At 51.6% G+C, this 25,501-nt stretch overlaps 1 protein-coding gene across 2 annotated transcripts; it reads right to left on the minus strand.

Moving 5' to 3' along the window:
- Positions 1–14,131: 14,131 nt before the first annotated feature.
- On the minus strand, positions 14,132–23,800 carry SERPINA3 (serpin family A member 3). 2 transcript variants are annotated; one of them, XM_026515369.4, is made up of 5 exons: positions 23,680–23,800; positions 21,524–22,174; positions 18,191–18,464; positions 15,620–15,770; positions 14,132–14,545 (listed from the first exon to the last, which is right to left on the minus strand). In XM_026515369.4, exons 2-5 carry the CDS (start codon positions 22,155–22,157, stop codon positions 14,342–14,344), a joined length of 1,263 nt encoding a protein of 420 aa, XP_026371154.1. In that variant the 5' UTR covers positions 22,158–22,174; positions 23,680–23,800; the 3' UTR covers positions 14,132–14,341. The 2 variants fall into 2 exon arrangements, with proteins under 2 accessions (XP_026371154.1, XP_044245947.1); XM_044390012.3 differs by having other exon boundaries at positions 23,684–23,786.
- Between the last annotated feature and the right edge of the window lie 1,701 nt (positions 23,801–25,501).

Raw genomic sequence — 25,501 nt, forward strand, 5'->3', positions numbered from 1 at the left:
AGATCTGGAAGAAGTGGCCCAACCACGAGACAAGAACACTGCTAGCTCTCGTTTGTAACGTCCACCACGTGCCAGGCGCTGGGTGAGACACCCTACCATGTGACCTCATTGGGCACTCGCAAAAACCCTCTGAGCCATGGCCCAGAAGAAAGGAAAAAGTTGAGAACGTCTAGACCAAATCGGATATGTAGTCACGGAAGCCGCAAACAGGCAAAGCCATCCCCAGAGCGTAAGAAGAGGCAAGGAGTATGTCCTCAATGCAATGTTTGTGTTGAGTGGTTGAATTGCAGCAGTCCACCAGAATTTTAAAAGACCTATGAGAGGAAATGGAGCCTCCAGTAACATTCTACCTGAAAGGAACCTTAGCATTTCCAAGTGTTCTTGAGGCGCACTTGGTAAGAGGGGCTCCCGTCAAGATGACATTCTAGTAAACAAGGAGGATGACAATGCCAAGACAAAAGGCAGAAGATCCGTAGGACAGGGCTCAAGGGGTAGGAGAAAAGGGGTGCACGTCAGCTCCAACAGAGGCTGTCCTCTGGCGGTCCTGGCTAAGGGTTTCACTCCTTCCCTGACAGGGGGGCAGTTACAAGCACCATGAGAAGTCCCTGGATAGGATCCACGATGTGTATATTTTTGCTTAAATTAACCAAATGCAGTTCTTATTCCAAAACACAGGGTCAATAATTCTCAATGACCTTTATTTTTATATCCACCAAATTCCAAGTTAAAGACTTTTTCAACGTGGATTGAATCCACCTTGTATGATTAATTTAGTAGAGATCTTAGGGCTCAGCATGAGCAAATCAGAGGACACTTCTGGACAATTGTGGTCACCTGTGGGATTTAAAACTAATGGGGGCAGTGTCTGGGTGGCTCAGTCGGTGGAGCGTCTGACTCTTGGTTTTGGCTCGGGTCTCGACCTCGGAATCGTGAGATCGAGCCCCGTGTCAGGTTCCGTGCACGGGGCAGAGTCTATGTGGGGTTCTCTCTCTTGAGTGCATGCTCTTTCTCTCTCAAATATAATAGATTAATAAATAAATAAAATATTTTTTAAAAAGCAACAAAAAAAAAACCTTAACAGATATGGGAGTCGTTGGAACGAACCCATATGGAAATAGAGGGTAGAGCTAAGGGACAGCGTCGGGAAGCAATAATGGACCCATAACCAAGCACAGGTTTCAAGAGGCGCATTGACCCAAAGGATCTAAACAGACAATGGAGCAGCAGGCAGACACGGGCTCTGAACAGGCAGGTTCGGGCTGGGGGGTGAGACAGAGCCTGAGAGAGCTCCGTGCGTGAACACATACTGTTCTATGAATCAACATGTTGGGACACTGGAAGAGCGGCATCCCCTATAAAATATTCACATAATAATAAGAATGATAACGATGGAGTAGGTCTTTGTTTTACATCGCCAACTCAGAGGTACAGGAGGTACAACATTTTTTTATTTTTAAAATTTAAATTTATCTGACTCTGTGTCCCCATCCAGCTGGCTGGGAATTCATTATCGATCATGATCAGGAAACCAGTGTGGGTGGGTTATCCCTCCCCTTTAGGTAGCTGAAGGGGAGGCTTGCGTGGGGCTCGCTGCACAGTAGACAATCTTCAGCTCTTCTGTCCCAGCGATGCTTCAGGGATGCTCATTGTCAAAATCTTTACTGTCATGGTCACGGTGCCTGACCCTCCATGTCCACTTGGATGGGAATCCATGGAAGGTTTTGGAATCTGAGAGATTCTGCATAAATCCCTCAATGAAAGGTGCAATCAAATCTGGAGCTTCTTGATTCTGAAGTTCCTTTTCAGGCTGACCCCACGCATGAGGTCCTTAGAGTGGACGGTGTAGGGTTGGGGTGGACCTCTGCGTGGGACGCCCAATTTTGGCCCAGCCCCTATTGAAGCACACAGCTGCCTGATGTAACATCTCCACTTTCCCCAGGTGATCTCAGGTTGGTATTTCTCACTTGAAAGGAGTGGTTTAGGTGGATAGAAAATTCTCCACTGGGGCAAACATGGCCTTCTCTACTGAGAAGAGAGCTGGGGGTGCGATCTTCATGGGAACCTCTGTCTAAGACAAGAAGATGAAAAATGCATTGACATTCTAGAGCGATTTGATGGCTTTCGTTAGAAAAAAAAAATTCTCAGCTGAGATGAAATTAGAGTTGACCTTTTAAAGAAATTTTGGTCTTAACTCCTCTGAAAAAATGTCTTCCAATTCTGAAATATACGAAACTCAATGCAGCGGGAAATTATGGTCAATTGCCTTGAACCTTCTTGGTATGAGATTTCGAAGCATCTAGGGTTACATAATTGTTTCCAATACTCAGAAACACATAAACACTTAATTTCATTGTCTGATGGGTCCTCATTGCGGTCCTGTGCCAGCGAACTCAAGAGAACTAGTCACACTCAGAGTTTCTTGTTCATTCCGGTGAATTTTAAGTAGTGTTTGGAACAAGTAATTTTCACACTGTTCAAAATTCAAAATGAATTAGAGAAAAATGGTAAAATCTTCCTCCAAACCCCTCCCAGACATCAAGGTCCCCTTCCAAGAGGCAAACATGTTTTAAGCAACTTGAACGTTTTTGTCCAGAAATATTTTATTCACGTGCAAATGGCAGCATGATATTCACACTTGTCTGCTGTTTTCATGTACTTTACAACATGCTTGGCTCATCGTTCCAATTCGGCTTGTTCTTTTAGTCTGCATCATATTCCGTGACATGCATGAACTGCGATTTATGGAAACTGCCATTTACCAGTGGGCATTTAAACTGCTTCCTTTCCTTTTTCTTCCTTTTTTGCAACTCCGGAGGATACCGCAATGAATAACTTTGCTATGCATATCAACTCTCACCTGTGTAAGTACACCGATGGGATAAATTTCTAGAAACAGAATTGCTGGATTATAAAGTATGTGCACCGCTAATTTTGAGAGATTATCCGATATCTCTCCACGGAGACTGTTGCAATTTATATTTGCTCTAGGAATATACGAGGGTCCCTATTTCCCACAGTATGGCGTTGACTTTTCTCATCTTTGCCAAACATGACAGGTGAAACAGAGCTTCTCACTTGTAGTTTTAATCTGCATTTTTCTTAACCTGACTAATATTTTCATAAGTTTAAAAGCCAAGTTAGGGGCGCCTGGGTGGCACAGCGGTTAAAGCGTCTGCCTTCGGCTCAGGGTGTGATCCCGGCGTTACGGGATCGAGCCCCACATCAGGCTCCTCCGCTATGAGCCTGCTTCTTCCTCTCCCACTCCCCCTGCTGTGTTCCCTCTCTCGCTGGCTGTCTCTATCTCTGTCCAATAAATAAATAAAATCTTGAAAAAAAAATAAAAGCCAAGTTAATTTGCTTTATTATGAACAATCGATTAATACTTTTGGTCAATTTTTATATTGGGTCACTGGTCTTTTTTCTTATTGATTTATAAGATCTCTTTAGATATATGTGAAACTAGTCCTCTTTCCATGATATCAGTTATAAGTATTTCCTCCAGTTTTTCCTTTGTATTTTAACTCCACTTATGGTGGTTTTTGTCATGCAGGAATTCCATCCTTTGTGTGTATTTAAACTTAATAATCTTCTAAAAAATGTTTTGGGGCTCTTAAAATCTTTGTTAGAAATGCCTTCCCCACTGTAAGGTATTAAACTCTCTCATGATTTCTTCTAACACTTTAAGGGTTTCATATTTTACATTTAAATCTTAAATGTCTATGAAATTTATCCTGCTGTATGTTGTGAATGAAACAGGATGAGATAATGTATGCTGCAATGCTCATTTCTTAATCGTGTCACACGTCCATTCTGTATTAGCTCTCGGCTCTAGGACCCAGGCAGACAGAGAACGTCGTTGGTCACTGTGGCCAGAACACAGAGATATGGTGAATCGTAACTTGGCTCTTAAAGGTTTCCTCTTGAAAAAAACGCATTTATGCTCACGTTTCATCAGTCAAAGCGAGTCACATGGTCAGAAGGAGAGGAGAACTGGACTATGTGTGAACAGACTCGATGATTACTATGAGGATTACGGATCCAACTTTTTATTTCCAGATGACAACTTTGTTGTCTCCGCTCAATTCGATGACTAATCCACCTTTTCTCTACTGATCTGAAATACCTTCTTTATCGTGATCTAAATTCTGTTACGTATTTTGGACTATTACAAATTTTCTATTCTGTTCCAATGACGAGTCTGCCAATTCATTGACCATATGGTTTTAAATGATATGCTTTATAATTATTAAATTATTGTTTTAAAATTTATGATTCGGAGTTTCAGAAGAAATTTTAGGATCTGGTGGGGCTAGTCCTCCCCCAGGATTCTCTATTTTTTGAGAATTTTACTATTCTTGCTGGTTTATCTTTTCATAGGAATGTTGGAATCATCTCGTTTAGTGACCAGATCCTGTTGGTGTTTTTGAGTTCCCACTAAATTTATGTCTTAACTTGGGAAGACCTGACATTTTTATGATGCGGGGCCTTCCTGCCCAAGGCTGTGATGTGTCTTTCCTTTTGGCTGACTCTTCTTTATGCTCCTAGCAGCATTTAAGATTTTCCCTCATCTAATGCTAATACGCTTCTCGGCTTATTCCTGACTATTTTGTTGTCCTGTTGCTATGGTAAGAACAGGGGCCCTTCCTTCTTTTTTCCTTCTTCTCCTTCTTCCTATCCTTCTCCTTCTCCCTTTCTTTCTCCTTATTAGCATGTGTGAAAAGTATTGGTCCCTCCAGCCCCTTTCACAATTATTACATTAGAAGCAAAGAGAAGGTGGGATAGGCAGGACCCCATGTTAACATAAGCGTCAGCGCTGTTCACAGACCTGTGTTTCCCCCCATGTTTAACCTATACGGATCATAGGGCAATGAACTTGAGTGATAGGGTTGTTATTTACAAAGTTAGTTTATTTGAAAAGTGGGCAAGATGGAGGCAGGTTAATATCAAAGAACGAAAACCATCTTACGTCATGACTCCCCACTTCAGCCCACATCAGGCATCTCCCAGGCAGCTGAAATGAAATGAGAGCATCCCTGGGCCAGACACCTAACGCAGAAACCCACTGGGTGCTTTATCAGGTATTTTCGGAATCAAGCTGAATCCAGGCACAAAGTTTCAGCACTGGAAGAGGGGTTTCAAATTAGCTAGAGCAGTGGCTGTCGACTCCGCTGGCCCGTGAGAAGGGACTAAGGGAACTTTTGGAAAGCACTAAGACCTAGGCCCATTTCGGAGCGGTGAGGTCAGAAACTTGTAGGAGTGAGGCCTGCGGGGTGGTCAACACCTTTCAAAATTCCCCAGGTGATTTTAATGTGCAGCAAGGTGGAGGACCGCCGCTTTAGACCGGCATTGTTGTTGAGCAGATGAAGGTGGGGAGTGAGAGGCGGCGTGCTGTCCCCGGTCAAGCTGCGAACCAGTAGTAGATCGCCTGGGTCCCAGCCCAGGGAATGGGAGCTCTGCGTCCTGAGGTTGCCAGGCCCATAGGCTCCTAAGTAATTTTGAGTTAGAACTCGGTTTACCCTGCCCACAACCCCAGGAGAGAGGCACTGTGTTATCCCCATGACATGGTAAGCGGGTTCTGCAACTTGCCCAAGGTTATGCAATTAAAAAGGGCAGAATTCAGGACAGAACCCAGGCCTGCCTGACCCCGAGGCCCTTGCGCCCCAGGTCAGCCTCCTACTTACTCTGGCCATGAGGCCTTGGGACATTGCCAGCCACTTTCCCCTCCCTGGAGAAATAATAAGTTCTATAATATGGTCATTAAGAATTGTTTACCTTTGAAATATTTTAAGCAGTGTCAGTTGAAACCTTGCTTCAAGAGCCGGGAGCAGAACCCCCAGCTTGGAGCAGGCTGGGGTCAGCACACGCCACCCGCTGGCCCCCTCTGCCCCATCATGCCCTGCGTGCTCCCCGTGGGGAAACGTTGTACTTGAAAAGTGCGGGGATAAAGGCTCTAACATTAGATGCTAAACAATAAAAGGAAAAGAACGGGAGGAATTTGTTTGTCGTTCATCTGCCTGTGGACATTTAGATTGTTTTCACCTCTCGGCTACTACGAATCACCCCGCGGGACATACAGGACTGCAGACATCCCTTCGAGATCCTGACCTCAATCCTTTTGGAGGTATATGCAGAAGGAGGATTGCTGGATCACAGGGTAGATCTATGTTTAATTTTGGGAGGAACCGCCATACTGTTTTCCATGTGGCTGCACCATTCCGTATCCCCCCCAGCAGTGGGTGAGGGTTCCGATCCGTCCACATCCTCGCGAACGCTTATTTTTTGTTTTTCGATCGTGGGCCATCCTTAGAGTGTCAGCGATGTGGTTTTGATGTGCGTTTCCCTGATGCTTAGTGCCATTGAGCATGTTCTCACAAGCCCGTGGGCCGTTTGTAGGTCTTGAATGTCTTCCTGAACGTCTCTTCAAGTCTTCTCTCTATCCTTGAATAGGGGCCATTTGCGGTTTTTTGCTGTTGGTTGTAGGAGCGCCTTACGTATTTTGGATATTAACCCCCTTATCAGCTCGATGGTTTGCACATATTTTCTCCCCTTCTGTAGGTTTTCTTTTCACCGTCTACATACAATGGAATATTATTCAGCCTTAAAAAAGAAGGAAATTCTAGAATATGTCACAACGTGGATGAACCTGGAGGACATTACACCGAGTGAAATCAGCCAAGCACAGGAAGGCGAATTCTGTCTGAGTCCACTGACATGAGGTATTGAAAATAGCCAAACTCGTAGAAGCAAAGCGTGGAAGGGTGGTTGCCAGGGGCTTGGTGGGGGGGGGGGGGCATGGGGAGCTGCTGTTTTATGGATATAAATTGTAGTTACGTAAGATGAAAAAGTCCTAGAGACCTCCGTACGATATTGTGCCCATAGTTCATGGTACTGCATGTACACTGAATTTGTTAAAAGGGTCGATCTCATGTTAAGTATACTCACCATAATAAAAAAAAAAAAAGGAAGGAATTCAGCTGGATCTCCTCACTTCTCACTGCTTTTCCTCTACAGCTGCATGTGAGCTTTTTGTGTTTTAGTTTTGCCAACCCCAGATCCAGCAGACGGAGCCCCCCCGCCCCGCCCCTGCTTCGGGAGGGCCTGGTTTTAAGGGCCACACCTTCGGGGCTCTCGGGTTACTCACCCGGCCTCTCGTAATGAGCAGATGGGCATCTGGGGTACGCATGAGCACCAACCATATTGGACCACTTTTCTCTGCCACCCCTCCCCCAGGCTCAGGGCAATCAGAGGCCTGGATGCCAAGCCTGGTTTGGGGAGATTTTCTCCAGCAGGCCCCGACCGCCCCTGCCCACCCGCCCTCCTCCCAATCCTGGCAGCTGCAAGGGGACCTCTAGACCTGCTAAGTGACGGGGCTGTAGGGGCCAGCGGGGGCCAGCTCCAAAGTGCCTCTGGAAACAATTTCTTCAGCTCTGCTTTGGGAGTCTGTGAAATTTTGTATCCTGTCTCCCTGTTGCATTTCTCTGCCTCTGGGGCTCTGCCTCCCCTCTCGCCCCAGCCTGCCCTCCGCGTGCACACGCGTGTGTATGTGAAAGACAGAGGGGGCTCTGTGTTAATGGCTCTCTCCTTGACCTCCGTCTCTCTCTCTCCTCTGCTCCTCACTTGGGAACAGCCCAGGTCTGCTGGGGATGCCAGCCAGGCAGGGCCCCCCGACTGCCCACCCCGGACCCAGGCACCACCTCAATGTCTGGAGGGTCCAAAAGTGGCTCAGACGAGCTCCCGTCTGCTGCAGGCATGACAGGCAGACGCTACAACCGAACTGCCCGGGAGCGAGGGGTCAGGGCTCAGGACAGGTGTGGAGGCCACTGAGGGATTTGGAGCAGACCTTGTTTCCATGTGGGAGCTTGGAGGGGGATATTACTCGAGACTGTGTGTCCCCGAGTTTTCCCCACTGTCAAAGGCGAGAAGCCCTCCCCCATAGGGTCGTAGTGAGGACTGAATGAAGGCATGTCACCTTCCGAAACCCTGCCTGCGGGGATCCAGGGTCATCCCAGCCTCCATTTGACGCTGGTACTTGCTCATGGTGCCACAGCTAGTGGCTGGCCCCAGGGTGCCACCCAGGACCTCCTGGCAGGGCCGCCCTGCCTCCCCGTCTTCCTGGTCTGGCTAAATCTGTCCTGGATGTGCCCTCCGTCACAGCCTTCTGCCCAGGGGTGCCCAGCTCCCCCGTGGGCTCCTCGGGGGCTGGGTTTGTGTGAGGCTGCCCTGCACGCAGCGGATGACCGACCCCAAAGTGGCCTGTGTCGCCGGCACTCTTGCTCGTCCCAGAAGGCCCACAGGCTTCAGTGAGCTTCCTTGTTGTGGGAATTTTGCATCAGAGGACCAAGAGTCAGGTGGCCAGAGGGCCAGAGGGCCCCTCCTGGCTTTGGTAGGGTGGACCTCTGAGCTCACGCTGGGGCCTTGGATCAGATCATCACCCGGGGTGTGGATGGGCCACAGGGGCTTGGCCAGATCACGTTCCTTAAACCTGAGAAGGGGAGGTGGGTGCATTGAGCGGGACACCAGCACTTCCCTCCCCGGCAGAGGCCTGGGGCTCTCAGAGCCGCAGAAGGGGCCACTCCGGGGTAGGTGGAATGGCCCGAAGCTAGGATATGACCTGAGGTCTCCCGGGACCTTAGCAGGGTCTCTGAGGGCAGAGTGCCACCGTGAGCCGGGAGGGGCCTCGGAAGAGCCCCAGATGGCCGAAGCGGACTGTCCGCCAGCCCCAGAGTAGCGGCCCAGAACAGATCTCATTCATCTGGGAAGGCAAGGGACACAGCATCACTGACTCCCAAGGGGGGGATTCGAGTCACCCCTGCTGCGTCTGGAGCCCCACAGGGGGATCCCTCAGCAAACTGTCCCCACTATGGTGTGCTGCCAACGCCGAACCCATCGCAGATGCCAACCCCGGTCGTGTCCTGCTTTCGCAGGGCTGCCGGAACAGACAACCGCAAACAAAAGAAATGTCTTCTCTTACATTCTGCAGTCCAGCAGTCTCAAACACAGCTGTCAGCAGGGCTGTGCTCCCTCCAAAAGCGCTCACAGAGAATCCCTGCTTGTCCTCCCCTCCGCTTAGAGACGGCTGACATCCGGGTGTGCCCAAACCCCGTCCACGCGACAGAGGTGCTCGAGCAGAGCTGTTGGGCAGACGCGGAGTTTTCTTCCTGGTCACGCTTCTCTGGAAGGCTGAACAGTCCCCGGGGTTGGGGTCAAGGTGGGTTGCCCCAGACTCTGGTCATTCCTCCCAACATCCCATGCTGGGTTGACCTGCCCTGGTAATTTCCTTTCTCCTAAACCAGAAGAGCGGCCCCACCCCACGGCAAGCTTCATCGTATGCCCTGAATCTCTGCTCCAGGAACTCTGGCCCTTCCCAGCGGCTGCCAGAGCAGGGAGTGCTGATGTCGGGGCCCCTCCTCGCTGGGACTTCTGGCGCCAAAGACCCCATGTTCTCCATGGGGTGTCCTGCAGGGTGGATTCCTGCCTCTGACCATGGAAGTATGTGTCCCGTGATTGGCATGCAGTGGGAGCTCAACGGTTGCTTGTGAAATGAATGAGGGTTGAACCATTCAGCTGGGAGGGTCCTCCTCTCCTCTGGAATCCCTCCTGGCTCTAGGCCCGGGGGCCTGTCTGGCCCGAGGAGTCCCGGCTTTGTCCACACCTCCCTTACTGTCCCAGAGGGGACAGGTGGGAGCCCCTGGTTGCCTCTTAGCCAGGGCAAAGGGCCCCAAGTGCAAAGGACAAAAGGCAGTGAGTTTCCATGTGTATCTGGAGCCTGACGAGCTGTCAAGCAAGCCAAAACAAACTGCTGAATGAAATGGAAAAATGATACATTAAAACAATAGAATTGAAAATTCTGTACAGAGCTGCAGTTTCGTGTGACTGCAAATCAGCAAAATATCAAAGATGATTGAATTTAATCATGATTGTTCATGTTGGGGTGTCTGCTGATGTGCCAGCAATGTTTGGATGGGAAATAAGGAAAGGTATAGATAGGCCCACCTGGCAGGCTCACGTTGGTGAAGCGGCTGCCTTCGGCTCAGGTCATGATCCCCAGGTCCTGGGATCAAGCCCCTCATCGGGCTCTCTGCTCAGTGTGGAGTCTGCTTCTCCCCCTCCCTGTCCGCCTCCCCCCTGCTTGTGCTCTCTCATTCTCTTTGTCAAATGAATAAATAAATCTTTAAAAAAAAAAAAAGTAAAGAAGAGGAAAGACATAGATAATTCACAAATCTTTCTATATTTTCCATAATATTTATTGGTTTTGTCTTCATTCAACAAAATCATGAATTACCTTGTTATAATAGGGATTTTCGCACAAATTGGATCGAATGGAAGAAAGAGTCTAAAGGACGAGTCTTGAATATGTTGTAAAATCTGTGACTGCAGCTGCCTTGTAGCCGACACCTTCTCTCTCTGGGGACAGTCTCAGGGCTGCCTGGAGGTTTCAGTGCAGGTCATACCCCACGGCTGGGCTTTCACCCAAGCTCCAGAGGCTGACACTGTGACTTAAGGCCAGTCTTGGGGACCCTGTAGATGGCCTTCCACTCTGCCCAGCTGTCTACTTCATTGCTCTGTTGGCCTGCTCAGTATTTTTAAAAAATTGAACTAGTAGTCAATATTCAAAGTGGAAACATTTTCACCTAAAAATCTAGCTTTTTAGTTTCTCTTGAAATTTGAAAAGCCAGCAGCCCTGGGACAACTTTCTACAAGGCAATATCCGATGGAGACCGGCAGGAACTTAGGCAGAAGCTGTGGGGGCCCCCCCGTAGCCAATGATCCCTTCTTCTGAGAACCCCCGATTTCTGGCTTTCTATCTTTGGTGTTCCGAGCTCCCACATGGTAGCCTGAGTGTCACCTCTTTCCACTCGGTCCCATCAATGACATTTCCTAAGTATGTCTCAAAATGTCCCCCTTTCTCTATCTTCACGCGTCCATCCCCTGCTCAGTCTGCTGTCACCTTTCACTATAATTCCTCCTACTGCCTCCTAGCCGTGGACGGGGCCAAGCAGTTTCAAATGGTGCAAAGAATGTATTTGCTCCAAGAAAGCGAGTGTATTATAGGCAGGCAGTCTCAGCGACGAATATTTCTGGCTCCTGTGTTTTCACAGAGCTTCACACACAGATCATGGAGGTTCAGGGAGCACAAGGCAGTCCCCCATCCCCCAGGTCACTCAGCACTTCGGACCTCAGCAGAGCTTAGAGCCCTGAGATCCAGACCCTTGTGCTCTCTGCACCTTAGCTGGGCACCTCCCCTCTCCGTTGGGAATCCTGAGTTTTCTTACGGTTGCAGTCCCCCAGAGGGATCACCAGGGAACTCCGTGAATCACACAAATCTGGGTTTCATAAACTCGCTGAGCTGGGGGGCAGCACCAGCTGGACAGTATCTCAGTCACGCCTCCACAGGGCAAGTTAAGGGAAGTACTTATGGGGTTTGTGGGCTGTGATTAGGTCACAGTGGCTTTAGGGTGATAGAAAGCACAGTCGGAATTTACAAACAAGGCCAGTAGTCAGTGGTTTTAGCTTTGGAACCCGTGAGTCCATGTACAGTTACTTTTTCTTTTTAAGATTTGTTTATTTATTTGAAAGAGAGAGAGCAGGGCAAGGGCTGAGGGAGAGAGATCTTAAGCAGACCCCCTGCTGAGGATTAACTTCTTTGATTTTCTATCTTCAGTCTCTCTTGCTGACTTTTACTATGTAAACCCTCAAGTCTCTCATTATGAAAAAAAATGGGAAGAAAATCCTTCCTTGTTCTAAATGACTCTTAAGCTCCCTTCCTTCCTGCCTTTCGATGCCAAACAGCTCTGGAGTGGCGTTGACATCATAGACCCCCTTAGCTGACTGCTCTTCTGCCCAGAGCACCCCCCCTTCCTTTTTCTGCTCTCACCCTCCCCTGGGATCCTTCCTGCCAAGGGACTAGCATCAGACTCTTCCAGAGGACGCTCTTCGTCCTTCTCCTCCAGGAGGATTCAGCCCCATTCCAGGCCCACCATCTGTTGCTGCTACATCTTCTTCCTGGGGCCTTCACAAGGCCACACTTTTCCTCCTTGGTCTTCTCTGTTCCAGTCTCTTTGTGGTCTGTTTGTCCCCTTACATGTTGGTGTTTGGGTAAGGGGCCCCTAGGCTCTCAGCACCACGCACACGAAGACACCTGCCTCCTCTCATGGTCTCGCTTAACCACCAATGCATGATGGCCATGACATCATCTCTCCACCCAGATTTTCTTATTGAGGTACAGATGGCTACAGACGTCTCTGACCCTACGTGTGCACATCAGAGCTCTTCATCTTCCTGCAGAAGAACAATCTTTTTGTAATCCTGAACCCACAGAACAGAACAAGGCATGAGTTCCAGTTTCCCGAGCCCCCAGCCCTGCAACCCCGGCGTCGTCCTTGACTCCTTCCTGTCCTCAGCACAATCAACCACCAGGTCTACCAATTGTACCTGTTGACATCTCTCCAATTAGTGCCCTTTTCTTTGCACACCTGCCCAGTTCCCTGGCTTGGGCTAGAATGCCTGGCCATTCTGCTGCTTCTCGTCTCCCCCAGCCCAGCCCCCCCACCATCTCACCCTCCCCTCCTCAGCCGGGGCGTTCTTGCTAAAACATAACCTACTCAGAGCCCATGGTAACAAACTGAGGGCATCAGAGGGGATGGGGGTGAGGGATTGGGATAGGCCGGTGATGGGTATTAAGGAGGGCACGTATTGCATGGTGCACTGGGTGTTATACACCAAGTAACGAATCATGGAACACTACATCAAAAACTAAGGATGTACTGTATGGTGACTAACATAACATAATAAAAAATTATTATTAAAAAACCCCCAAAAAACCCATAACCCACTCAATACAGTAGCACCTTCAATGCCTGGCCCACAGCAGCCAGAGTCTTTTCTCTAGGATGCAAATCTGCTCACACCAGCTCTCTGTTTAAACTCCTTTAAAGCTGCCTATGGCTCTAAGGAATCTTCCAGAATCCTTACTGAGCTGCCAGGCCCTCAGCGGTTCAGCAGTCCCACCATCACCCCCTCCTCTTGGCAGCCCCTCTGCTCACTGCTCCAAAGCCGCCCAGCAACCTCCGGTTTCTTCAAGGTGCCTTCATCACCCTCTCCTGCCCAGAACATCCTCCTCTCTGTTCATTCCACCACCTTCTACTCTTCCTCTGATGATAGCACAGAAGTCACCTCCTCCAGGAAGCCTTCTCTGACTTCCCCGCTCTCAGCTTCCAGAGCCTAGTTTCATCATCAGATTTGATGCGAGGGTCATCGCTGTGAGAATCTTCAAGGGCAGAATCTCTTTGTGGTTTAGAGCAGTCCTCTGACATCGAGCAGGTTGGGATAACACTCTGCTGGCGATAATTCCTAGCTGTGCGGCCTTGGGGAACGTTACTGAGCCTCTCTGTTCCTCACTGTCCCCATCTATAGAATGGGACTCAGAACAGCATCGATCCCATAGGGTCGTCACAAGGACTAGATGGGTTATCTAGGCGGCGGTCTTAGCAGATTCCCGGCAGAAAGATCTGGCTCGTTAGCTGTAGTTTGTCATCCCGATAACACCAGCGGCGGAAGGACCGTGTGGACGGCTTTAACTGCAGTTGTCCCTGTATTGCTTACTCCCTCCCACCCTCCATTCTGGCTGCTGAGGGGTTCATCTGTTGGGGAGCACTCAGAATTGGTGAGGCGGGTGATGAGCTCTGGCCAGGAACCTACAAAGTAGCTACTCTCCCCTGATTGGGGGTGTGTGTGGGGGGGGGGATAAAAGGAGGGATCCTGGAAGAGAGAAGGCCCAGGAGCGAGGGGTCCAGGGGCAGTGCCAGATGGGGTCAGTGTCGGGGGTCAGCGCGTGGACACATCCTGGGCCCCGGCGAGGGAAAGGGCGAGATTGGAACTGGGGACAAGGGAGCCCAGAGAAGAAGGAATCAGGCAGCTGGCTCCTCTCCCCTCTCGGGCCTGAGGCCCGGGGTGGGCTTGGCTACAAGCACAAAGCCTGGCTCTGGCCAGGCCGCTGCAGCTGAGGGTAGAGGCGCCCCGATCCTGCGTGAGACTGAGCCCAGGGGGAGGTCCTGGGGCTTGGGCTGCGGGCACAGGCAGCTACAGGGGCATGGAGTCAGGCAGATCGGGGTAGAAAGGCACAAAGAAAGTGTCCAGTCTGAGAAAGAGAGTTTATTACTGTCTGGAGGTCACAGAGACTCTGATCAAAAGTCCCCAGGCTCCCAGTGCAGGTGGAAGCCACAAGGCAGAGTCATTGTCACCTTCTAAGGGATGAGCCAGGCAGGGCCTGGCCTCTGGCTCTTTGGTGCAAAGAGTCCAGGCTGCATCCAGAGACCCAGCACCTTAGAAAGAGGGGGGAGCCCTAGGCGTGATGCGGGTTGGTGACTTTGCCCCAGAAGAGGATGCTCTTGGTATCTTTGTGGCGTATGGATAGCAGAAAGGGTCTGTTGAAGCGTACAGTGAGCAGTGGGCCGATTTTTCCGGACAAGTACATAATTTTACTTCCCGTGGCGGCTGCGGCTTCTGTGCCCTCCTCGGCCACATCGAGCAGGGTCTTGTGGACCACCTGTGGGAACACAAGAACGTTACCCACCATAGGTTGGGTGGGCGAGGGGTGAGCGGTCCCCCTGAGAGCCCCAAGGGGACTAACATTCATGCAGCCTCGACCCTGTCCTGTCACTGATCCGTTTGCTAGTTCCTCCCGATGGCCCTGTCCGTGGTCCTGCCTGGTTCCAATGCACGGAGAGACAAACTGAGGCTCCGAGGTTGTGAGAGATCTGCCCAGGATCGTGGTGATAAAGGGGAGGGGCATTCTGATCCGGATGCTTCTCTGGCTGAGTTCAGAGACTGTGCTGCTCCCCCAAACACTTGCTATTGTGGGGGAGGGGCAGGGGCCACACCCGGTATTTGTCTTGCAAGCGACTTTCTTTTAGCCTCTCCACCTTAAGCAGCCGCTGCCGACGCCTCCGCGGACTTGAAGGGCCTCCCTGCTCTCAGCCGAGCTCCTGCCCCATCTGCAGTATCCTCGGGGCCCTTGGCTACTTTGCGCAGATGTGGCTTCACATCCCTGGACCCCACAGGCCCCTCTGCACACCTCCCTCCATGACCACGCCCTTTGGAAGGTGGGGCGCCGAGGAGGGTGGAGTGCTGCTCAGATACCCTGCCTCCTTCCGAGGACCTTGTTTCTAGGAGCACAGCGCAAGGGGCCCTGTTGGCTTCTTTCACACCCATCACACCTGCCCGACGGCTGTTACGACCCAGTGGCCCTCCCCTACTCTGCCAGGCACTGCACACTGGCCAAGAATTTTACAGAAAAACCGAGGGGTCCAGCACTCTAAGTATTTGCTGCTGTAGGCAGTAAGAGGTGGAGCGGGGATGGAATGGGGCCCATCCCTGATTCCTCCCCAGGCTCTTCCCCACGAGTGGCTTCTATGTCACAGGATATTGAAGGGGAGGTGGGGACCAGCTTCTAACATGCTCTCCACCCAGCTCTCCTGGGCTTGGGACGGACCCACGAGGGGGACAGGGCCAGGAGAGATGCAGTTATTCATGCAAACTCAAGGTCGCCCAAATGTCTGCCTGGCCTTTACCATTCAAGCTCAGACACAGAGGACGAATGATCGAAAGTTCGAACACTCACCTGGGAAACACTCAGGTTCTTCTCCCCTGTGACTCCCGACAGGTCAGCCTCGTTGGTGAAGACTTCCCTCATGCCCAGCTGGGGAAGTACATCTTCCAGATTATAGCTGCTGGAGATGGAAAACTTTGGCAGGTAGAGGTTGTCTATCCTCCTAGAAAAGGAGAAACATGAATTTGAACACCTGCTTTGACTCAAGGCTCACCTTCTTCCACCTCATGGCTTGGTCTTCCCTGGTTTCCTTTCTAACCACACCCCTCCTGCGGGAAAGAAGTACTCATTTCCTCAGTTTCTTAACCTTGTGCTGCCTCTTCTTCTTCTTCTTTTTTTTTTAAAGATTTTATTTATTTATTTGACACAGAGAGAGACAGCCAGCAAGAGAGGGAACACAAGCAGGGGGAGTGGGAGAGGAAGAAGCAGGCTCCCAGTGGTGGAGCCTGATGCGGGGCTCGATCCCAGAACGCCGGGATCACGCCCTGAGCCGAAGGCAGACGCTTAACAACTGAGCCACCCAGGCGCCCCTGACTCTTCTTAATTCATTAATTATCCATTCACATCGGCAAGCGCCCACATGAGCCAGCGCCTGCCCTGCCCCTGCCTTGCAAGCTTGCAGTGCAGCAAGAAACAGGCTCTCTCCAATAGGGAATTCCACAGCATGCTCCACAGGCACCAGGAAGGCTTCCTGAAGGAGGCGGCATCAAGCCTGAGTCCTGAAGGAGGGGAAGGAGCTGGCTGGGTGAAGAGGAGAGCAGAAGGCAGGGAGATGAAGTTGCAGGAAGGCAAGAAGAAAGAGCGGATGCTCCACAGAGTGGAGGGAAGGCTTAGTGTTGGGGACCTGGCAGGGGCTGAAGGGACTGCATTCGAAGAGCCTTGGGGATCCTGAAACATGCAAGTGAAGGTCCCCATCTTGGCTGTCTGGTGAGCTCCTTGAGAGCAGGGGCTTCTGCCTTTGAGCAGAGCTGGTGGTGAGTTCTTGGAGCAAGAGTGGATACTCCACCTGCAAGCTCCCCTCTCTCTGTTGATATCCCCAAGACTCTTGTCACGGTCTGCCTGGTTTTACACTTGCGAGCTACAGGGGGCTGTGTCTCCCAATAAACCCTGAGTCCCATGAGCAGGGAAGATGTCTGTTTCTCTCCATATTCATTCATTCATTCACCTCTTCATCCATTCACTCAACAACTTAACACCATGTGTTGAGGCAGATTTCCTCAGTGGTTTGTAAATCAGAGGTATGTGATGAATATTCTGTCCATTCACAACTACTCATCAAGCCCCGGCCAGGTGACAGCTAGAACTGCTTCCCAGCGTCCCCATCCTCAAGGACTGGGCCCAGAACGCACTCTGCCTTGCTTGTCCCCCTTGACAACAGTCTTCTGAATTCCGTATCTAGCCTGTCTCTACCCTCAGGTTTATCTGAAACTTGGCCACTTCTCACATGTCTCTCCTGGATCGCTGCCCTGGGCTCCTAGCTGCTCTTCCTGCGTCCATGCTTGACCTCTGTGGTCTATTCTCCACTCAGCCTCCTGGGTGATCTTTTTAAAACAATACTCAGATCATTCACTCTTTGGCCCAAGACCTTGAGATGACTGCCCATTTCACTTAGAGGAGGAAGAGGTAAGGTTTTCCAGGGGTCTGCATGGCCTCCCTCAACCTGAGCCATCCCGCAGGGGCCCCTGACTTCTCCTGACTCTCACTCTGCTCCGGCCTCTCTCGCCTCATTAATCCTCAAACACACCAGGCTTTGCATGGAGGCTTTGCACTGGCTGTTCCCTCTGCCAGGAATGCTTTTCCCCAACCTATCCACAGGGTTCAGCCCCTCACCTCTATCATGTCAATGCTCAAATATCACCTAACGGCGATCCTGTTTAAAACCACTACCTACCTCCTAGTCCGTCCGGTTTTCCAAATTATTTTACCCCACTGTATCATCCACCCCCACACCCTCATTTCTTCACGTCCAGCATTCTAAATAATTCACCTATTTGTTATATTTATCTATATTCTCATTTTCCAATTACAAAGCAAGCTCCACGACAGCAGGAGATTGATGTTTTACTTGCGGACATGGCCTCAGGGTCTAAATCATTGCCTGGCACCTGCTGGGGGCTCCATTAACCTACGTGACCTGGGCCAAATGGATGAACCCATGAATGAATGAATGTGAACAGCCAGCGGAAAGCTGGTGCTCGGAGTCTGTCTGGCTTTGGCCTTTAGCTGATCGCAATCCCTTCTGTCCCCTCTGCTAAGAAGAGGACAGGCACGAGAGCTGGGTTGTGGTGAGGAGTCCCCGGGGTCTAAGCATGTTAGCGTCGGAGACAGCTTCCACCCCTGTCCCGTTCAAGGTCATTGAGTCTCATAGAGCAAACACTTTCAGGCCCAAAGCCACGCAGGCAGCTGAGGGCAGGGTAATCCCAAGCTCCACCTGGGCTGGGATGGCTTCCCCAGCACGGCAGCCTCAGCCCCAGACATCAGGCAGGCCCTGGGTGCTGGGGGCGCGGGGAGTCTGGGGGTGGAGGGGAGCAAGAGTGGCTGCGGAGGAAGGAAGGAGGGCTGGCCGCGTCCCGGGGTCATCACCTCATCTGCAGTGAGTCTGTCCACCTCCTCAGGGTCTCCGGGAGCAGCATGGCCTCTACTGCCTCCATTCTGCCCTCATCGGGGAGGATGAAGAGCGCGCTGTCGTTACTGGTATACGGGAGCTCCACCACCGTGCAGGCCAGTGCCTCGTCTCGGAAGTAAGGCACCCGCACGTCCTCCAGGCTCATCATGGGCACCTTCACCCACCTCCTCTTGCTCACGTAGAACTTGGACTTGAAAGTATCTCGGGGGTCAAAGGGCGTCTTCCATTTGGCTGAAGGTCAGAGAACTCTGTGAACACAAGGGCTGCCCTGCCTCTATCCCTTCTCTGCCCGGGTTCCCTGGTGATGGAGACACTCGGCCGGCCCCCAGCCCCGCCACCGGCCCCGCCTTGGTCTGCAGGAACATGTTGGCAAGTGGGTAGACCGCTGGGGACGGTGGTGAGCCCCACAGGTCTGGTTGCAACGTGGCCATGAGACAAAGACCTGGTTAACTGTGATAAGAGAGAGACTGACAGGAGTTTGGGAATAGTGGGTGCAAGAGAGAGGTGGGGGTCAGAGAGAGACGGGAGAGGGGCCCAGGAGCACTGTGGGACGTGGCAGCAGGGGGAGGAATTCAGAATCCCTGACCCCCTGAAAGGGACAATGCTAGTAACTCATTGTTAGTCACTGACATTACCGTGTACACACGTGCCCACAGTCTCGTCAAACAGGCCGAAACAAGGGGCAAATTGGGAAACTGAGGGTGGGGCAGAGGTCGACCGAGGAGGGGGCATAGGGCTCCATCCCCAGGAGGACTGGAGCCCTTAGTGGGGCGGGGGTTGTGGGGAGCTCCTGGGGAGACTAAAGACTAGGGGCTTGCTGGGAAATGTGCAGACACCCCCCCAAATCCCCCAATCCACATTCCACTGTTGGAGGCAGGAGAGGAGGGGAAAGCCCAGCCGGCTGGTGTGTCCCTGGGGAGGAGAATTTGGGGGAGAAAATCCTAGAACAGGCAGGATGGTAGAAAATCAGGAGACACAAAGAACAACGAGCATATGGGGCCGGGATTAGTTTTACACAGAAATCTGGTTTGGGGTCCTCATTTGTATACGGCAACACAGGCCGGGGAGGATTTGCCCAGGACTCAGCCAGAACCTCTCGTGCAGGCTTTCTGTGTGTCCACCCAGCTTCCAGTCACCCCCTGACTCCATCATGCCTCTCTGGGTCTCTGTCTCTTTTTTGTGCCCGTGAGGACTGGGGCCCCACAAGGCTGACTCTATCTATTCGCGCTCTGCCTCTTAGGAACCTATGGGCTGGGGAGGTTTGTGTTTGTCGAGTTCCCACCCATGGGATCGGGCACCGGACCAGCTGGAACCTGGATTGTGCCCTCCCCCAAGGAGCTTCCCCAGATGGTGACCGTGCTGGTACCACCCCCAAGATGAGAGGGGGCACTGTTGCAGAATCCTGGGATGGCCAGTCTCCTTAAACACTGTCTTCCCATGTAGATGGGGACCCCCCCCCCTGCCAGAGGCTGAGTTCCTGGCCAGGACAGAGCCCAGGTCAGAATGGCCCGGCTGTGCCCAGGCAGAGGGCTTCCCGTGCCTGCCCACAAATGTCTCTTCAGGGAGGAAGCTGAAGTTGCCGCCCACCCCGGAGCGATTTGAAGGCACGGCTCCTTCCTCCTGGGAGCCAGGCAGAGTAGGACTCAAACTCAGACAAAGTGCCGCTGGGCCCCTCTGCAGTGACTTCCCACAGTGGCGAAGCGTCATTTGGAAAACGCTAAGGCTGAGTGGTAGCCCACGGAATGGGAGAAGATATTCGCAAACAACAGTGCAGATAGAGGGCTGGTCTCCAAGGTCTATAAAGAACTTGTCCAATTTAACCCCCCAAAAATGAATAATCAAGTCAAAAAATGGGCAGAAGACATGAACAGATACTTCTCCAAAGAAGACATACAAACGGCCAACAGACACATGAAAAAATGTCCAACATCACTTGGCATCAGGGAAATTCAAATCCAAACCCCATTGAGATACCACCTTACACCAGTTAGAATGATGAGTATTAAGGAGGGCACGTATTACATGGTGCACTGGGTGTTATACGCAAGTAATGAATCATGGAACTTTATATCAAAAACTAGGGATGTACTGTATGGTGACTAACATAACATAATAAAAAATTATTATAAAAAAAAGAATGGCAGGGGCGCCTGGGTGGCACAGCGGTTAAGCGTCTGCCTTCGGCTCAGGGCGTGATCCTGGCGTTGTGGGATCGAGCCCCACATCAGGCTCCTCCGCTATGAGCCTGCTTCTTCCTCTCCCACTCCCCCTGCTTGTGTTCCCTCTCTCACTGGCTGTCTCTATCTCTGTCGAATAAATAAATAAAATCTTTAAAAAAAAAAAAAAAGAATGGCAAAAATGAACAAGACAGGAAACAACAGGTGTTGGAGAGGATGTGGAGAAAGGGGATCCCTCTTACACTGTTAGTGGGAATGTGGGTACAGCCACGCTGGAAAACAGTGTGGAGGTTCCTCAAAAAGTTAAAAATAGAGCTACCCTACGAACCAGCAATTGCACTACTAGGTATTTACCCCAAAGATACAGATGTAGTGATCCGAAGGGGCACTTGCACCCCAGTGTTTATAGCAGCAATGTCCACAATAGCCAAACTATGGAAGGAGCCGAGATGTCCTTCAACAGATGAATGGATAAAGAAGATGTGGTCCATATATACAATGGAATATTACTCGGCTATCAGAAAGGATGAATACCTACTATTTGCAATGACATGGACGGGATGGAGGAGATAATGCGAAGTGAAATAAGTCAAGCAGAGAAAGAAATTATCATATGGTTTCACCCGTATGTGGAACATAAGGAATAGCACGGAGGACATTAGGGCAAGGAAGGGAAAACTGAAGAGGGAGGAAATCAAAGGGGGAGACGAACCATGAGAGACTATGGAGGGTTTCAGAGGAGAGGAGGGTAGGGGGATGGGGCAGCCCGGTAATGGGTGTTAAGGAGGGCATGTATTGTGATGAGCACTGGGTGTTATACACAACTAATGAATCATTGAACACTACGTCAAAAACTAATGATGTATTATATGGTGGCTAACAGAGCATAACAAAGAAATGTAAAAATAGAATAAAATACCCTAAGAGAAGACAATGCCTACAGAAGGGCAGGGCCTCTGTGCCATGCCTCCTCCCTTCCCCCCACCCCAGACCAAGGGCACCTGTTCTATGCTGGTTTCCCCAATAAAACGGTTTGCTACACCAGGCCAGAAAATGGCCCTGAAGGCTGAGAACTATAACTGTTCCCTTCCAAACCCCAAGCCAGGCACTCACCTTTCAGGAAGATGTAATTCACCAGGACCATGGCTGTGTCCAGGTCAAGGTCCTTGACCAAATCCACAATTTTCCCCCGGGTGCGATTCTTCACATAGTCGTTGATGAGCTTCTCGGCGGCCGCGGAGTCCTGGAAGTTGGTGGAGAAGGCCTCAGAGGCGTAGAGCGCCCTGGCGTCTCCCGTGAACTTCTCCAGCAGCTTCAGCTGCTCGCCCACGAACATGGCATTGCCCACGCTCAGCTGCAGCTCGTTGCTGGGTCGGCGGACGGTTTGCAGCAGGTGCTGGAAACCCCGGTGGATTTCGGCTTCGGGGGTCTCTGTGAGGTTGAACTTGAGGCCTTCGAGGATCTCCGTCAGGGTGGTGCCTTGGGCCCCCAGGGATAGGAAGGCCAAGGCGATGGAGACGCTCATCGGGGAGAAGATGACATTCTTATGGGGGGTCTTCGAAGCCAACTCCTTATAGAGGCTGAGGGTGAAGTCGGTGTTGCTGGAGGCCAACGCGAGGCTGTCCACAGGCTCGTTGTGTAGGTCCTCCTGGGCAACACTCTGGGGGGCAAGCACGCTCCCCGGGACACAGTGGACAGTGGGGCAGAGCCCAGCCACCAGGAGCCCCAGAGCCAAGAGGGGCGACATTCCCTCTGTCTTCAACTCTGTAAAACAAAGCTCCTTTAAGTGTTGGGGGACCAGATGGTGCCCCGACTGCCTCCCACTGCCCCCCCCCCCCCGTGTGACCTGTGTTCTAGTTGCTGCCTCTGTTAGCTTTGTGACTTTCCATGGGCAGGCACTGTCCCAGGCACCCCACATACACGATTACATCACACTTGAGGTGAGTACTGTAATCCCGGCCTTTCTCCCCAGTGGAGAAACTGGGCACAGAGAGGAGAAGGGGTTCGGCCACAGTCACCACAGCGAGCGAGTAGGGGAGCAGCGGGAGGAGCCTGGCTCCTGGTTAGCCTGGCTCCCGACTCCTGGTAGGGAGAAAGCAGTGTGGGCTTCAGAGCCGCGGAGACCTGGACTAGGATATCGTGTGGGCTACTTGCCATGGCTGTGTGGTGATCAGCAAGTGACTGAACCTCTCTGAGCCTTAATTGCCATCTCTGTACAACACACTGAGTAGCTCACGTGAGAGAAACCATGAAGGTGCCGGGCTCACAACGGGTGTTCCAGAGAAGCATGTCGTCCCGCACGCCACCCGCTCTCTGAAACCACCCGGCATGCCAGAGCTGCGATTCCACGGGGAGAGGGGATGGAGCTGTTGCAGGAGAGGTCAGAGAGAGAGAGACCGCAGCAAACAGGATTATTTACCTTCAGCCTCTGCCTACTCACGCCGGGAGTTCAGAAGAGAAAAGGTCAGCTTCAGACGTGGGGAGGGGAGGAGGGGAGCAGAGGTGGGGAGGGGAAGTGGGGAGGGGAGGCAGAGGAGGGAGTTGAGCTGCTTTCCATCCATAGGCCAGCGGAAACCCCTTCGGACCAGCCCCGGAGCAGCAGCAGCTCCATTGCCTCAACTGTCTGTTTACTCTCGGGCTCATGCAACCATTTCTTTGGAGGGGTTAAACCCCCCCGCCCTCCGAATTATTTCTGGAGAAAAACAACTTTGTTTGGGCAAGTTGGCAGGCTGGCTCTGCTTCTGAGCAGCCTGTCTTTTCAGTAGCCGGACAGACACTGCCTGCCTGTCTGTTTGGCTGGGAGCCCTGGAGGGGAGAGGAGCCATGGAACAGTCCCCCTTGGAGACCCCGTGCTCTGCCCAGAGGGACCCCCTACACACACCAGTTCCGTCTGCACCTCGCTGTGAGAGCTGTGCCCTGTGCCAGACAAGGGGGGGTGCCTCGTGCCCCTCAGGGGAGTTGTGGTCCGGAGGGTCCGGTGTATGGGGGTACACAGCTGGCTAAACTCAGAATCCCGAAGTGTGGGAGGCAGAAACAGCCAAAGAGGTCCTTCTGGTCCATCCACCCTTTGCAGGTGTGAAAACTCAGACCCGGAGGGAAGACGCGTCTTCTGAGGACATGGCCTTCGGGGCCAGCACAAGAACTGTCCCCAGGGCTCTGGCACGCCTTTGCCTGGCCCCCTCCCGCCTCACAGGCCCCAGGCCAAGGCCTAGAACTACCCTAGAAAGATGGGTTCCTTGGCTCCCGGGATAGGCAGTGTCACAGATTACCTGCCTTTGCTGCTGGATGTCCTCAGCCGATTCCAAAGCCGCCGCCAGCCCGGAGTGCTGGATTTTCATGCGCACGGACACCTATTTACCCGTGAGAACAACTCCTCCCCTTGCTTGGGAAATGCTGGCAGGGACACCCAAGTGTTCTGTTTTTAGACTGGAATGACCAAATAAGCATTTCTGGTAACATGAATTTGTTAGATTTAGTGGAATAATCCAGTTACAGGAACAGCCCCTAACTTGTTTCTTCTTTTTTTTTTTTTTAAGATTTTATTTATTTATGTGACAGAGATAGAGAGAGCCAGCGAGAGAGGGAACACAAGCAGGGGGAGTGGGAGAGGAAGAAGCAGGCTCCCAGCAGAGGAGCCTGACGTGGGGCTCGATCCCAGGACTCCGGAATCACACCCTGAGCCGAAGGCAGACGCTTAACGACTGAGCCACCCAGGCGTCCCCCCCCCCAACTTGTTTCTTAAAACAAAACAAAATAAAACAAAAACCAACATTTCCTTTTCATTTTTATCTTTTGTCTATGAAATATTCATTGAGGAACATGTGAAAACCCAGAAAATATACAGAAAGACACCGGAAAATAGTCCCCCAACTTTCATCCCCCAGCTAACATTTTGTTGTTATTTCTTTTACAAGTCACTTTATGTGAGTGTGTGTGTGTGTGTGTGTGTGTGTGGCAAATCTTCATACACACACAGATATATTTTTAAAAATGCAACACTCTTTATTTGCCTCTAGATTGATTTGCATTTTGAGACACCCCTCCCCCATTCCCAGACTGGGGGTGTCAGTCTGAGGACTCCGAGCGTAGGGGAGCATGGGGGGGCCTCTGGTCTCCGGCACCATTTGGCCTGGGCGGCCTCCTCTTCACCCCAGGGCCCTTCTTGATTTGCACGAAGAGCTGTGGTGACCTTGAGGTCTCCTTGGATCTCTCTGGAATCCCAGGCCTTTCTTGGGCTCCTGAGAAAACCTTCCCCTTGATCCCTCATGGTCACAACCCTCCGTCCATGATAACTTCTCACAGGCTGTAGGGTGCCGCAGAGCACAGTTTGGAAACCACGCGATTACCGGCAAGGGTGTGGCTCTGGCATGCGGTGGACCTGGCCAACCACGTGGCCTCAAGCAACTGGAAATCCCTCAAGCTTGCCCTCCTCGTCTCTACCATGCAGATAGCGACATTTTCCCGACAGGGTGATGGAAAGGGTAAGTGACGTGGTAACACGGCCGGTAAGCTCCCGTGGGACAGGACTGTTTGTACAGGGCTGTGTCCTGGGGTACTTACCAAGTACGTGCCGGCCGGGAAGCCCTGAGGTGACTCAGGAGAGTTCTGGTCCCATCCTCCCGAAAATGGTGACTTAAAGCCCTTTGAAGTCCCAAATATTTTCAGAATTGACAACATTTTTTAAAAATGACACAGAATCCCAGGGGCCCCAGGGGGGCTCAGTCAGTGAAGTGTCTGCCTTGTGGCTCAGGTCATGATCGGGGTCCCAGGATCGAGGCCCGAGTCGGGGGCTCCCTGCTCAGCGGGGAGCCTGCTTCTCCCTCTGCCTCTGCCCCTCCCCCCTGCTTGTGCGCTCGCTCTCTCTCTCTCTCTCTGTCAAATAAATAAATAAAACATTTTAAAAAATGACACAGAATCCCAAAGAGTTAGTGGCGAAAACAAGGCTACAGTTTTACTTCTCACTCACCTAAGTTCAGGTGTGTGTGTGGGGGGGGGGGGGGGAGTGATGAGGCAGCTACACTTTGTCAGGGACCCAGGCTCCTTCTGTCTTGTTTCTGGGGTCTGTTTGCTGGGTCCTCCTGCTCCGCTCCC

Source organism: Ursus arctos, unplaced genomic scaffold (assembly GCF_023065955.2).
Source record: "Ursus arctos isolate Adak ecotype North America unplaced genomic scaffold, UrsArc2.0 scaffold_25, whole genome shotgun sequence".
Classification (NCBI taxonomy): Eukaryota; Metazoa; Chordata; class Mammalia; order Carnivora; family Ursidae; genus Ursus; species Ursus arctos.

Coding starts and splice junctions, on each gene's coding strand:
- SERPINA3 (XM_026515369.4), bottom strand. CDS start 22,157: ATGTCGCCCCTCTTGGCTCTGGGGCTCCTGGTGGCTGGGCTCTGCCCC. Junction 18,465..21,523: donor GAATTACATCTTCCTGAAAG/GTGAGTGCCTGG, acceptor TCTGACCTTCAG/CCAAATGGAAGACGCCCTTT. Junction 14,546..15,619: donor AGAACCTGAGTGTTTCCCAG/GTGAGTGTTCGA, acceptor GTGTTCCCACAG/GTGGTCCACAAGACCCTGCT.